This window comes from Aspergillus mulundensis (assembly GCF_003369625.1).
Source record: "Aspergillus mulundensis strain DSM 5745 chromosome Unknown scaffold_6, whole genome shotgun sequence".
Lineage (NCBI taxonomy): Eukaryota > Fungi > Ascomycota > Eurotiomycetes > Eurotiales > Aspergillaceae > Aspergillus > Aspergillus mulundensis.
In genome coordinates, this window is record NW_020797894.1 from 1,162,599 (window position 1) to 1,177,154 (window position 14,556).

Below are 14,556 nucleotides of genomic sequence, written 5' to 3' on the forward strand. Positions count from 1 at the left end.
TTTGTGACAGCGATACTCATAAAGGGGTTCCAAGTCGCGTCAGTCGGGCGCAATAATCAATTGATTAACATCAACTTGTTGGGGGCTTCGTGTATGGCTCAAATCTAGACACAAGTTTCATATCAGTAACAGTCAGCTTGACAACAACAACAGACAGGCTCACATCAGAGTCCAAGAGCGCAGCACATCAGACAAAGATCGAATGGAGCAAGACGCCCCAGGTAACCATCAAGGATAGTAGCTTATGGCTTCGAAAGAACTTCCGCGATGGATGAGCGACGGAGTTACAACCAGCAGAAACAGGTCCCAGCAACCGCTATACTCAGGACCACTGTTTGTAGATCAGCGTTGCCTCGGGGATACCCAGCGCTTGTGCTCCAAAGCGGGCCTAGCCCACTTGGCCGGCCGATTGGGCATTAGGCGAATAAGACCACGATGCAACGAAGGACTGTCCGGGCAAGACATGGTGAGGCCGCGATGGAATATTCAAGGCAGAATACGGTGTTCGTTCCACGAAGCTATCAACCACACCGGGGAGACAAAGATCCATGGGACGAGGAATGCCGAAAGCTGGGGAAATCCCATGGTGTCTCCATAAAGACTAGCGGGAATACTACGCCATGCCCATCAAGGACTAGTCACCCAGGCCTTGTTCGCCTGAGGCTGCAACTTCGATTTTACCGACCACGATAGTTTTATCTACTCCGAAACGCACCCAATATTGGGGCAGTCGTAAGTTGTCTTTCCTCCAAGCCTCCTATCCCTTGACAAGCACCTATAGGAATCGGCCACACCTCTGTAAATGCTCACGAGGTCTATGACAGAAGCAATGCAGGACGAGGCATACATTCCCAGAGACCACGGGACTCAATAAAACTACCCTCCAGAGCTGGATCGTGACTGGCCTTACTGACTCTAGCTATGCCCAAGCCCTGCAAAGCCTCGATCATCAGGCCCCGTTCCGGTATCACTCTGCGCGCCTCTGGTTCCTGCGGACTGAACGCCTTCGTTTGCGCCAATGAGGTATTCGCCAGCGACAACTCCGCACCCTTGTCTCGTATCCCCCACACTCCTCCTACGTCAGCTCGCCAGCTTATCTACATTTTGTTGTCTGTTCGCATTGCCTGTGGAAGCGTCCTCTCAGTCTATACTGTCATTGATGAGGTGAAAATCCTCACGATGGGTGGCCTTGACGATGCTAACTGCACCCACATACATCATACTGACGCCTATCAACGCTTATTTCATGACCAGAGTCCGGAGATCCTCATACCCACGGCCACGTCCCAGTCCACTTCACTGGATAATGGCATGTTCCTAACTGGTCTTCATTGTGGATTGCGGTGTGATGTAACTGCAAAGGCATCCTCATCTGGTCAATTTTGCCTGATCTGCCACATCCTGATGGGTCTGGGGATCTCTATAAAGAGCCTCAGAGAACAGGTCCCTCTTGACCTGAATCCCCAGAATCCAACGGCCATAACTACTACACTCCACTACTAACAAGCTCAGATACAAGCTCAATTCAACTCCAATGGTTCGTCTCTCCCAACCCCTCCCGCAATGAACTGCCTAAGTCCCCAGACTAACAATCCACGCCCTAGGCGACCTCCAACCTTGACCTTTCGTCCCCAGACCACCGGGAGTTTCCTCTCGCCCTTTTTTCAGTCTTACGCGTCCAGCTCGTCCTCATCCTCCTCGTCCCCACAACTTTATACCTCTTTCACTCCATCCGCAAAGACTACCATGCCTTCCTCGCCCTGGGTCCCGGCGGCACCCCGTCCACACCAGCAGGATACCTGCGCATCTGCATTCTCCGCCTCTTCGCCCTCCGCAACCCCTTCGACCCGCCCTCCATTCCACAAACGCTCCACCCCAAAACCGGCTGCTTGACCCTTTCAAGCATCCCAACCCGGCGAGGGCCCCGTCCAACCGTAGCAGGAATCGCCCCGCAGCGCCAGCTAACCCAAAAGCCTGGGCCCGCAATGTACGATGCCCTAGCTTCGGAAATCCACCGTCTAGCCCTCGAACACCCTAGCAGCCTCTACACCGCAACCTCCTGCTTCGAGAAGCACAGCACAGGCATCTTCTACCGTCTCCCCACAATAACAACCACAAACTCCACCAGCAGCAAGAGCCCTAAAACATCTTCCAACACCCATAACCACCGCATCACCTGCAACGGCGAGGTCTGCCACTCTCACCCCAGTGACGGGAGCCTACACCTTACCTTACACCCGGCGGACGTGAAGGTCGTTCTTGAGCGCGGCTGGGCCCAGCGGCACCCAATAGCCAGGGATAGCTGGTGGTGGGTGACGCGGATTGTCCCAACGGGGTTCGTGATGATCTATGCGCCGAGGAATGAGGAGGAGTTGAAGGTTGTTGTGGAGATTATAAGGGCTGCTGCGTGGTGGGTTGGGGGGAAGGAGGACTTGAACTGATGCAGGATGTTTGCTGTGGTATATTGATTTGTTAAGGTAGGTCTGGAGCTGGGTCCAGGGCAAGGACGACGTTTTGCTTGATAAGTACTTGGGTTTGCTGTTGGCAGCGGAAGGTGACGACGCAGTAATCATGATTATGAGTTAAGTATAACGGTAATTTGATAGGATATTTAATCCGGTAGTTACTCTTATCTTGAATCGCGGCAAAACGTTAAACTATAATGACAATCTATTCAATAAGGATTGACGGGGCTGTACATCTCGAGTTCATAGCGGCGCACAAGACTCCGACTTCGGAGTACACATGCAAGACAACCCTCCACACTGAGCACCTCGGGTATGCACTCCTCGAAGTCATAGATAAGTATGTGTATTTAGTCGACAAAGGGAGAAGAGATGGGTTGGGACATAAAGAAGATAAAAAGAAGAGGGCGATTTTTCAAACGCAAAGGATAATCGATCGTTCGGGCCAACGCCGGGATTAGAGAGAAGAGAGAAAAAGGAAAGCTAATAGCATAGAGAAAATAAAGAGCCGTTAGGAAACATACAAGCACCACCGAGTAGCATATCACATCACTTCCCTATACGAGGTGTCTGTCGGCCCCAGTTCCCCATCCATCATCCCCAACTCCCAGTCAAAAGTTCAGGTATCTATCCATTCATCACAACCGCCGCATTTAGTCGCGGCCAGTCTTCCGCAGCGTCTCGGCAAGCCATTCGAGACCTTCGTACAGACCGTCTCCGGTGGTAGCGCAGGTGGATTGGATGTACTAGAATTTTGTTAGTGAGTGACGAGCAAAAATACTTGGTGGATCAACTCACCCAGGGACGGCGGGTAAGGCTCTGAAGACCGAGCTGCTGGGTAATCTCGGCAGGGCTCATGGCGTTCTAGTGAAAACAAAATCAGCATCTATACCCAATGCGTTATTGATCGAATGCAGGTATGCGTACGGGCAAATCTTGCTTGTTGGCGAAAACAAGAAGGAGAGCATCACGGAGCTCATCCTCGTTCAGCATGCGTTGCAGTTCCTCCCGGGCCTCGACAATACGGTCGCGATCATTGCTGTCGACAACGAAGATAATACCCTGGGTATTCTGGAAGTAGTGCCTCCACAGAGGACGGATCTTGTCCTGACCACCGACATCCCAGACGGTAAATTGAATGTTCTTGTATTCGACAGTCTCAACGTTGAAACCTATAAGCAGCCACCACTACATTAGTGTCATGCGTTATAAAGGCGAGCAGCACACGAGCAGCGGCCGGGTGACGTGGGAGGGAGAGGGCGACGACTCACCAATTGTGGGGATGGTGGTGACGATTTCACCAAGCTTGAGCTTGTACAGAATGGTGGTCTTTCCGGCAGCGTCGAGACCGACCATCAGAATTCGCATCTCCTTCTTTCCCCATAGTCTGTCGAACAACTTCGAGATGGTGAGACCCATGTTGGCGGTGGCGAAAGCAGGTCCTCAAGGTCTACAGAGACGCGAGGTTAGATCGAGCAACAAGACGAGAAAACCGATGGCAGAAAAGCGGAAGCGTGTTCGGGAATGTATCGGGTGATGAAGGAAAGTCGTTCAAGCCAGGGTCGGCGCAGATTGGGAGATGGGGGATGAAAAGGCGGACGGAGAGGCGTTAGGTGGTCACGCCGGGCGAGGGAATCAGGGGTGAACTGACACCCATCCACTCGACGGATGGCGGGGGCGAGCACTCGCGAACAAAAGTAAAGCGACAGGGCAGGACTTACCAACAATGTAGACGCTGAGGGAGAGAGTAAGAGGAGGATGAAGCGGTCGGACAGGTCAAGCACAGGACACTGTTTTGTCGAAGAGTGGAATTTTTGGGAGCGCGAGGTTGAATGCCAGGTCGAGAAATTCAGCCGCCGGCGTAGCTTCCGTCACTAGTAATCAGGATAAGGGAATGACAGACAGCAAGTCTAAGGCTGAGGCAGGGTATCGTTAAATAATGGAGTAGGATTAGATTGCGGGTTTTACTATTGCTACAAGGATTTCATTGACATTTGCTCTCTCTTTCATTTATTCACCCCTCCCAATGTCTCTGCCTATCTGGAAGAGGACACGGTGTTTCCCGCCTTGGGCGGCCAGTGGTTCACATCCCTCGAATCTGGGACCTCAGTGAATGCTCCAGCAAAAGGTCCAGATGCGTCTTTTCTGATAGGCTCCCGTTCTATCTCTTTGATTCCCCAGTCCAGCGGATCGCTTCAGTGGCTCTCTCCGAGTCTCAGGCTCTCAGCTTGTGCCCTCGATATCACATAATCAGCGTTGATTGCGTCAACGCTCGGTCCACCGCTTCGTCCCCAAGGCACTCACAAGATTCAGACAACTTTGAAGACACTCTCCATTATTGAGACGGCTAACAGATCATTGAAGGACATACACGTCTAACTCGTGATCATACATGGCCACAAAACATACTCACTCCGGGCCTTATGCAGGTAGATTTTCAAGCCATTCCACGCATCAACCAGATCATCCATCCATAAAGAAACATCAGAAAGATCTCTTATCTTGCTCTTCCCGGTTATGGAGCCTGTTCTTGGATTTTCCTAAGAACGTACGGAACATTGACCGGTATATCGGCTTCCCTTCGACAGTGTCGCTAATCCACCCAAAGAAAACGAGCAAAATCACGGACAAGACCGTAATCACTGCGAAGGCCACCCAATACTGAATTTGCGTGTATACGCCTTTGACCCCCGCAAGTTCCGTTGAAAAATATGCCGTCATCAAGCTGACAGGGAGGAACAAGATGGTGACCTTGGCCAAAAGAATCGTTATCCTCGTAAGCTTCTCGACAGCTTGCGAGTCCTTGAGGGCGATCAAGTTGAAGTTCTGTTATCAATGTTAGCTTCGGGTGATCAGGAATGGAGCGGCTGTGTCGTACGAGAAAAGTGAGCGATTCTTTCTCCGTCAAGCAGCTCTCAATCTCCGACAAGCAGTAGAGTTTGATGCGGTCCAGCAGTCTTTCGAACCTAGCGACAGCAGGTGGGCTCAAACGAATACCAACCGACGTCTCTGGAGTAGAGGCACTGAAACTGCTAGTCATCTGTCGATGAAGTTCAGTATCAAAGGTATGCCCAAACGTCACCCTGTGGTGCGTTGAGCGCGCTTCATCCTGGAGCGAACGCTGTCTCTGAAGAATACGGGTCATTATGAGCTCGTAGCTTTGATACAGCCGCTTGAGCACTGCGAGCTGTCTTCCCAGCCAGTGCAGCTCGTCTATCAACTCGACCACTGGCTTGTTAAGCATGTTGCCCCTCTGTTACGGTCAGCATTTGTTCATACGTGAGGGGGTGGTGTTAGGTACCAGACGGTCGAGGTCCACACTGTATCCATGCTCACGCTTTGCGACGAGTGAATAACTCGAGACCCAGTCATCGAAGATATAATAGAAGAGAAGGCTCGGACCGTCTTCCTGTTTGATACTGGCAAATTCCGTGCCAGGGTCGTGGAATGGTCGAACCCTAATTGTGACCAAAGAGTCGTTCTCAGAAGCCGCAGAGTGCTGCTTAGATACGCCTCGGAATATCAGCTGTACATTCCGTCGGCTGACCGCAGTTACAGCCTTGAGTTCCCTCTCTGACGAGGGCGCGGGTCCGGGATATGGATTCTCTTGGATAGAAAGGACGGTCCCTGATAATGTCAGCCCTGAAGTATCCGGAGTTGGTTCAGCATACCGTCCTCGAAAAGAATGAGCCATGACCATAATCTCTTCCCATCCGGCAGTCCTTGTCCGTTCGTCATCTTCAGCTTTGGGACAACATAAAGCGAATTGTATCCAATGCAGGTATCTACCGGCTTCGTCAGCGGACCCGCAAGAGACAGTCAGGCAATACCACGAACATTTGGGCCCGTAGTCCGTGGAACAAAAGTGCCAAATCTGATCCACTACGTGGCCAAAGGTGAGTCCCCTGAATGAAGCTGCAGCATGGACTTCTTCCGAGCTCGGCAAATCCTTCAGGGCATGGCCATCTTCAAGGTCTTCATCCACGTTCACTTGAACGGGCTTAGGACTGCTCTTTGACTGGAAGCTCTTCCTTGGATGCAGAGGCGTAGCGGCAGATTTCGATGGTCGTGTTACAGGATCAGTGCACATAAGCCCTTGCACTCGCTCGGAGACGCCATAGTGGTTGGTGATAGCCTGGCCATGTCAGCCTCGCAGCTCTCATAGTAGGTGGAACTTGATAAGCAGACCTTGATCAAATCTTTCTGCTTCTCGGGTGCCCATATGTTTCTAGAGAACGTGCTCAGCGTACCAGGATCGCTTGAACGGCTGCCATGACTTACATCCATCGCGTCCCAAAACATCTCGGCTTCTGTATTTGGGTCAGCCACGGGGTGAACAATATCAGAAGTTCTGTAATTACGTACATTATAGGTGAGCAGGGCTGTGACATCCTGTTGCTCCAGGTTTATCGCACACCAAGCGTCCTCGTTGCCGAAGTCCAGCACAAAGTTCTGGGTCTGAACATCGCGCAACGATGCCAGATACTCTCGGAAATAAGATGGGTCATCGATATCATTGAACTTCTTGTTGATATTTGGATGATTCGGAAAGCTGGAATAGTATTCCTCAGCCGTCATCAAACTCCGTACTGGCGAGACTTCGGACATGGTGGTATAGTGGGAGCCTGCACCTATAAATAGGCCTCAGCTGTGGGGTCTGCCGCAGGTGCTTGTTGACTGGACCCTCAAGTCGATGAAGGAAGCACCTATCATGGGTAAATGTCAAGAATAACTGAGGAGCTTTAAGTCGAGGGCCGAAGCTTGACGAAATGTTGAGGTTCAGCCAGCAGAAGATCAGGCGCCGTGGGAAATGACCCCGTCAGTTGAGCGCTTACGCGCCGAGGCTACGCCGTAAACATGGCATCTCTAGCCGCCAGCCTCATGCTTGTTCTTCCCTTGTCTTCCTGCACGGTCCAGTGGAATATGTCCTATGGTAGTACATTTGTGGACCATGAATTCTTTGTGAATGTCTTTGGTTGGTTCTGTGCTTGTTGTTCCTTGGCCATGCGGGAAACTATATATTCCTTCAACAGTATGTCACAGCGGCCACCATCATGATTGACTCTTTTTTAGCAATGAAGCCACCAGAACCTTCTGGAAGATTACATAGCACTTCTCAAGAAGCCTCAACCCCATCATACGCGACAAGAAATCAGGGAGCATCTACCTATAAAAACATCCAGTTGTCACGTGTCACGGCTTAAAGCGGCGTGATGACGCAGATGCATTTGGAGAAGAACGACTTCAAACAAGTCCAAACGTCATCAATACACCTAAGCAGATATCGGAAGCATCCCTGAGCAGTTGCTGCCCTAAGTAGGGCCACCAAATCCCCTGTTAGGCCAGCTACTGCATGTGCTGAGTGTCAACAACGAAAGCAGAAGCCAAGTAAGCAGTGGGACCCGACACCGAACGACACTCTTGGTACATCTTGATCTGATAATAGACAAACAAGTGCAGTCAAACATGGTCTTGCAACCTTTGTCAAGCGAGAAAGATAGCTCACGTGTGTGAGTTTGCTCCGATGAAGATTGTCAGGACAGTCAAACCGGCGGCCAGTGATAAGAAGTTCGCAGCCATCTAAGGTATCTTGTTCTCAAGCCTCTCTGTACTAATGCCATTTAATGCCTCTGCAGAGTGAAGGGGCAACTACAGGGGCCGTGTCACTACTTCGACAAGAGATCAGTCTTAGAAACTGGCATAGTACCTACGTGTTATAACGATCTTCAATCGTTTGGGTAGTTACCAGACAGTCCTAATTGACCGGATAAAGGATCTAGAGAGGTACAGGTCACATCTCTCACCTAGGCGACGTCCAAGAGCTGTGATGGACTTGCGTTTAGAAACCAGCCGTGGTCGGTATACCAAATGCTTGAATCAGTGCTGGGAACAAGCTTTGAGCACCCCTTCACGTTACACCACAACGCGGCAAAACAAGAAGTACCATGGGACCTGGTAAAGGTGGCTTAATACAGGTGCAGCAATTGTCCTCAAGAGCACAGTGGCTAAAGTATAAACGAAGATACCGTTGGTGGGAGCATGGCTTGCCCCAAGTACAACTACCCAGCGGTGCAGGAACCAGGTACTTCATGCGCTCCCCACTCAAGCCTTAGATGCTATATGCTAGGTATGCGAACATGGCTACTTGGACAAGTCATAAATAATGGCTCCTCAAGCCACAAGATCCTCCGATTCTGATGGGGGTTGAGAAGATGGCTTTAGTCCATACCGTATGGTATGTTCTCTTCGCCCGGCATTGGATCTCTCTAACTTGCCAAGGCAGATTCTCTACTTACTTCTCGGCGTTCAAGATCACTAGAAGTTGGTGTGCATACCAATCTCCCGACTTGCACTCTGAGGCTTACGACTCCTCGCCAGAAACCCCGTCGCCTATTGTTCCCATGGTCCTTCAGGGGCAGCCTGGCCTATCAATATTGAGATTATCAGATGCCATAAGCGGCATTCTATCACCAAGCCAAGCAAATGTCTAAGGAACAAGAAACAGAAAATGGTTTGAACCTTTCCTGCCCACAAAATCTATCACGATCCCTGATACCCGATGGGACAATACTGGTGCTTTCGTCAAACTGCGGCGTCCTCAGCTACATGCCATAGCCATGGGACATATGGTAATCCTGATGCCGCTAAAACAAACCCTAACAAAGCATATCGACCCAAATGGCTCCAGTATAAGATGGGCTTACGGACGACCCGATCAAGACAAGAGTCAAGTTACTCGAAGCCTGCGATTTCCTACCCAAACATATCTACCGCTCAAGGCCAAGTTCTACTTCGCACCCTTCCTCCTGTTCTATACGGCTGCCTTATGCATGACAAACCCGCAACCCCACAGCAGCGCGAAAGAATACTCGAGAGGATCTTGGAGCCCCTTCTCGAACTAGGAGCTCTCCGAGCACGCCAAAACTGGGGTGACTTGCCGGATAGGTTACACCGACAACGTTGAAGGAGGATACATATGACCAAGGTCTTGATCCTGCTAGTATGCCCGTGGATATCCCGTCTTCAGATCCACTAAATGGTTATACCGCTTGACAGATCCGTCCCAGCTAGATCTAGGTGAGTTGAGTAAGGTCTGGGATTGAGGGGATAGTGAAGTCAAATTTTCAACTACGCCATTTCGTTGTCTTTTTGTCATCTAATCCTCGATGGTCTAACGGTCATGATTTCCGCTTGTCACCTCACAGGAACAAGCGCGGGAGACCTGGGTTCGACTCCCAGTCGGGGAGATTTCTTTTTTGCTTCTTCAACTTGCTTTTGGAAGCGTTCCAGGCGTTGTCGAGGCCCGCGTTGTTGTACGGGAACGCCAAGCAGACTAATTGTGTGCCTCAGTACGGGATGACCGCCGATCACATTTCGAAGCACTTCGCAATCTAAGCAACGTCTATTAGACTATACATATGAGATTTTATAGAATCAAGATCAATACATGATGCTTCTACTTTCTGCCCATGGCGTGGAAATTTAGATCGTGAAAAGCCAACCGATGATGACCGAGAAGCCAGCAGATGAGTCATCAGAATGCGATTAGGGCAGCACTAATCCACATGGGGCTAGCGCTGGTTGCGCCCACAAGCGGAGTCCGGATTTTCAGAGCCACCATCGCGCCCGCCCTCGACTCTTTTCTTCAGCAACATTCAGGCCAGAGCCACACCAAAAAAACTTTGAAAGAGGTTCTTTTGGAAGACTGTCAGCAAGATGTCCAAGATCACAGTCGGTATGTCGATTATCTATCTATGATTTTACACAGACGGACTTGACCAGCGCCTCTAACATATTTTTTTCTCTTCTACAGCCGGAGTGCGCCAGAATGTCGAGCAGCTGCTCAACTACTCTCACAATGAGAAGAAGCGTAACTTCCTCGAGACCGTCGAGCTCCAGATCGGTCTGAAGAACTACGACCCCCAGCGTGACAAGCGTTTCTCTGGTACCATCAAGCTTCCCACCGTGCCTCGCCCTGGCATGACCATCTGGTACGTCGACCTGGACATCGAAATCCGCGGATAGAGAAACGAAAACCAAATGCGCGGACTGGAACTATATGGGCTGGAAGGCTAACAAGATCGATCACAGCATTCTTGGTGACCAGCACGATCTCGACCGTGCCAAGCACCACGGCATCGACGCCATGTCCGCTGATGACCTGAAGAAGCTCAACAAGAACAAGAAGCTCATCAAGAAGCTTGCTCGCAAGTACGATGCCTTCCTTGCTTCCGACACCCTCATCAAGCAGATCCCCCGTCTGTTGGGTCCCGGTCTTTCCAAGGGTATGTCCACCATTTCAAAATTCTCCAAAACGGGCGCATACTCACAGTTCCGCAGCTGGTAAATTCCCTACCCCCGTCTCCCACAACGAGGACATGGCCAACAAGGTCAACGACGTCAAGTCCACCATCAAGTTCCAGCTCAAGAAGGTTCTCTGCCTTGGTGTTGCCGTTGGCAACGTCGGCATGACCCAGGAGGAGCTCGTCGCCAACATCATGCTGGCTATCAACTACCTCGTCTCCCTCCTCAAGAAGGGTTGGCAGAACGTTGGGTCCCTTGTCATCAAGGCGACCATGTCTCCTCCCCACCGTGTCTACTAAGCGGCTCGTCTTCTTTTCTTCTTAACTGGAGCAAGAGAAAATAAAATTTCAAACTATTTGGGTGCGATTTGTGGGATTATGTCTGCTTTAGGTAGCTGAATATACTCACTTGTTGTTCCTAGTTTTGGTTCATTTGGTCCCGTAGTTGTAAAGACTTGTGGGGTGTTAATCAAAAGACTGCTTGAACAATCACAAAAGTTATATAGTGGTACATAGGCTATAGTGCAATTTATTGCATCCCGTGCATCAAATCCGTCTTATCCAGAATCATCCCCCTCATGCCGATGAATTCCCTTAGGCTCTCCCACTCCTCTCCCTCTTCCTCTCCCCGCATATAGATATCCTTAAATCCCCAGGCGAGTGCAACTCTATCCAGAGCAGCCCGCTCTTCTTCCCGCAGCCAGCGTTCCCGTAACGGAACCCCGGGAAGCCAGACAACCCGCTCCATCTGATCATTCGCCGTCATAATAGCCAGTACTCCGATGGACGATGTCCCACCCACGTAGGCAAGCGTGGCAGCGAAAGCAATCGCTGTGGCCGTGCTCGGGTCCATCGTGTTTTGGAAACTGGCAGCCCAAGTTGCAGCGACATAGCACCCCAGGGGCGTCGTTGCGAGCACACCAAGCGGTGCGGCAGCCTTTCGGAAGAACTTGGCTCGGCGGAATGCGGAGGTACAGAAAGTGTTATCGACGATTGCAAGGACGAGGCCGAGATTCCGTTGCTCAATTGCGATATCAAGAGCCATGTTGGCTAGGTCGACAGGGATGGCGCTGTTGATGCTTTTCGGGTTGGGTTTGAGGTACTTGATCGGTGAGCTGTTTTCCTCGGGAATTGGCTTGTTTGCGTAGAGGTGAAAGATTTCAGGGAAGTGCTCGGGTCTCTTCAGTAGGGTGTGGATTTTGACGTAGAAGGACAGAGCTTCTGGTGAGATGAAAAGTTTCTCGTCTGTTAAAAGTTCGTGGACGATGCGGCAGAGTGCGTCCGCTGAGGGCTGGGATATCTCGACATTTGGGGCTGGTTTCGATGCCTTTTTTGTGTTCTGTTCCTCGAGGTTGAGGAGGGACGAGATCTCATTGTCATTCTCCTTCGAAGAATGGTTTGGCTGCGCAATCTCTTCGGCGACAGCGAGGCACTTCTTCAGTAGCTGGATAACTGCATCGTTCGCAGGCACGGTTTGCGAATCGCGAAGTTCTTTAGAGCTGCGTTCGATCACACGCAGTACTGCTTTGAGATCAGACAAAGTGGCGGGTTTGGACTCGGTCGACTTGTATCTTCGCAGAGGTAGAAATGGCGTCAGGGGAGTCTTCAGCGCTTCCATCGGTAGACATTGCCCGCGTTGAAGCCTGCGGGTGGCCTTGCTTGCCGATGCATACGACCGGGTGGGTTGAGGGCGATAACGGAGAGCCGGTGCGGCGGATATCTGGCATAATTGGCAGATAAGTGTGTCGGGCTTCGAAGCCCTCTGGCCGTTCAGCGCAATGCCCCTCATCGCAACGATATAGCCTAAGTCTTGGAATTCAAGTCACTGATCGAGTGGAGAAGCTATTGGGCGCAGCAGCCGCCCAGAACGCGCGACAAGGCGGAACATTACTGCCGCCTACAGGCACCGCCACCCACCATCCAGGCCACCATCGTCATCTCCTTATCCTGTCGACTCTCTGTTGTCTTTCTTTTTGTCTTTTATTTATTTGACAGACCTAGGTCAGAAAAGAATCTGCGCCGGCTTAGAAAACGCTGAGCGCTCTCATGCTTTCTCTTTTCTAAGGTCTGTTGCTTGGTGACGTCCTTGGGCTGCAACATCACAGCATTCACAGCATCCCCGTTCCTATCGCTATTGTTCCCTCAAGATGCCTCCCCCTCCACCACCACCTCCCCCGCCGCCCCCTGGTGGTGGTCCTCCTCCGCCTCCGCCGCCAGCAGGGAATCTCCCAGCAAGACCCCCGGGGGGTGGGAAAGATAGGGTGAGTTTCCATAATGTGTCTAGACCTCCGCTCCGGTCCAGCCGCTAATGCCATACCAGGGCGCGCTACTCTCAGATATCTCAAAAGGCACGAAGCTGAAGAAGGCTGTTACCAATGACAGATCGGCACCGCAGCTAGCGGGTGGGGGCGTCAAATCGTCAGGGCCTCCGCTCGGGGCCGCGCCTCCTGTTCCTGGAATGGCGAAGCCTCCCGGTGGTCTTGCACCCCCGGTCCCCGGACAGGGCGCGAATCGGGCACGAAGTAGCAGTGATGTAGGGCCGGGGAGCGATAGCAGTACGGCAGCCCCAGCTGCCCCTCAACTTGCCGGACTCTTTGCGGGAGGAATGCCCAAGCTTCGCAGTCGAGGAGGTGTTGATACCGGGGCCAACCGGGATGCATCCCCATACCTGTCGGATTCAGAAACGTCGCGGGTGCCCAAGCCGCCTGTTGCCTCAGCGCCGAGAATCCCCGCCGTTCGCCCACCGCCGCCGCCTTCTACAGAAGCACCGCCAGCTCCGCCTGTCAATCCGTTGGTTGCGAATCTGAAGAGACCTCCTCCACGGCCGGGATCGAGGCCATCCTCCACGGCATCCAATATCTCGGCTAAATCAGCACCTGAAGCTCCGCCGCCACGCGCACCCCCGCCATTGCCAGGTTCATCGAAGCCACCAGTCGCATTGCGAAAACCCTCGGCTCCCGCTCCACCACCTCCTCCTCCCCCGTCCGCTAGTCCGGCTGCACCACCACCTCCTCCACCTGCAGCGGCCGCGCCTCGACCGCCTCCACCACCACCTACGCGATCCACACCACCACCTCCTCCATCTGCTCCAGCTCCGCCGCCACTTCCAAATGGAGCGCCGCCGGCATCGCTAGCTGTTCAAGCTGCGCGAAATGCTCTTGGACACAGCAATCAGACCCCCTCGGCACCTCCGCCTCCTCCACCGGTTGCCTCGGCGCCATCTGCCCCTCCCCCACCTCCTCCATCTGCTCCCCCGTCCTTGCCCCCGTCCGCACCCCCTAGCGAACCACCATCGCGGCCATATTCCTATGAAACTCACTCAAGCCATATCCCGGACCGTTCAAGTCTGGCCCCTAGCGCTTATACTCTTTCCAACGGTGGTTCAACACCGGGCTCAAGTGCCACTAGCCTAGGCGCACACGGGAGTACCCGGATCGAAGATACCCGATTCAAGTTCCAGAACGAGGGGCTACTACCGAAACCACGGCCGTTTGTGGGCGGCACCAAACGATACCGGGCCGGCAGGGGAAGCAGTGTGCCGTTGGATCTCAGCGCACTAGGCGGCTGAATGGAGTATTAGCAATTGATACTGTAACCACAATCGCATAGTCTACCCCAGAGCATAGCCAGAGCCTAGTAAGAGTGCTACCAACTGTAAATATAAAAATGCGCAGGATACATTTGTGCAGCTTGTTAATTCCGTAGTAAAGTAGTGATCAATCACGTGATTTGTGAGCTTTCAGATTCCGGCCGCGGAGAGCTTGAAGCATCAACCAACACGTCCTATA

The 14,556-nt window shown here is 52.1% G+C and overlaps 6 protein-coding genes across 6 annotated transcripts; 3 read left to right on the forward strand and 3 right to left on the reverse strand.

The window, feature by feature from the left end:
• Positions 1-921: 921 nt before the first annotated feature.
• DSM5745_06559 (uncharacterized protein) lies at positions 922-2,441 on the forward strand (the record flags this gene model as incomplete). Its single annotated transcript, XM_026748575.1, has 3 exons — positions 922-1,343; positions 1,513-1,537; positions 1,605-2,441. 3 exons carry the CDS (start codon positions 922-924, stop codon positions 2,439-2,441), a joined length of 1,284 nt encoding a protein of 427 aa, XP_026602879.1.
• Positions 2,442-3,118: 677 nt separating this feature from the next.
• arfA (putative ADP-ribosylation factor) lies at positions 3,119-3,884 on the reverse strand (the record flags this gene model as incomplete). The annotated part of the gene is made up of 4 exons (XM_026748576.1): positions 3,119-3,211; positions 3,264-3,329; positions 3,393-3,637; positions 3,737-3,884. The coding sequence occupies 4 exons, from the start codon at positions 3,882-3,884 to the stop codon at positions 3,119-3,121; spliced, it is 552 nt and encodes a 183-aa protein (XP_026602880.1).
• A 1,078-nt stretch (positions 3,885-4,962) lies between these two features.
• Positions 4,963-7,073, reverse strand: DSM5745_06561 (uncharacterized protein; the record flags this gene model as incomplete). Its single annotated transcript, XM_026748577.1, has 7 exons — positions 4,963-4,970; positions 5,018-5,291; positions 5,344-5,718; positions 5,767-6,092; positions 6,137-6,250; positions 6,303-6,600; positions 6,654-7,073. 7 exons carry the CDS (start codon positions 7,071-7,073, stop codon positions 4,963-4,965), a joined length of 1,815 nt encoding a protein of 604 aa, XP_026602881.1.
• A 3,108-nt stretch (positions 7,074-10,181) lies between these two features.
• On the forward strand, positions 10,182-11,068 carry DSM5745_06562 (60S ribosomal protein uL1; the record flags this gene model as incomplete). Its single annotated transcript, XM_026748578.1, has 4 exons — positions 10,182-10,200; positions 10,279-10,456; positions 10,557-10,750; positions 10,806-11,068. 4 exons carry the CDS (start codon positions 10,182-10,184, stop codon positions 11,066-11,068), a joined length of 654 nt encoding a protein of 217 aa, XP_026602882.1.
• Positions 11,069-11,297: 229 nt separating this feature from the next.
• On the reverse strand, positions 11,298-12,557 carry DSM5745_06563 (uncharacterized protein; the record flags this gene model as incomplete). The annotated part of the gene is made up of 1 exon (XM_026748579.1): positions 11,298-12,557. One exon carries the CDS (start codon positions 12,555-12,557, stop codon positions 11,298-11,300), a length of 1,260 nt encoding a protein of 419 aa, XP_026602883.1.
• Positions 12,558-12,915: 358 nt separating this feature from the next.
• Positions 12,916-14,336, forward strand: DSM5745_06564 (putative proline-rich, actin-associated protein Vrp1; the record flags this gene model as incomplete). The annotated part of the gene is made up of 2 exons (XM_026748580.1): positions 12,916-13,029; positions 13,089-14,336. 2 exons carry the CDS (start codon positions 12,916-12,918, stop codon positions 14,334-14,336), a joined length of 1,362 nt encoding a protein of 453 aa, XP_026602884.1.
• Positions 14,337-14,556: the final 220 nt, after the last annotated feature.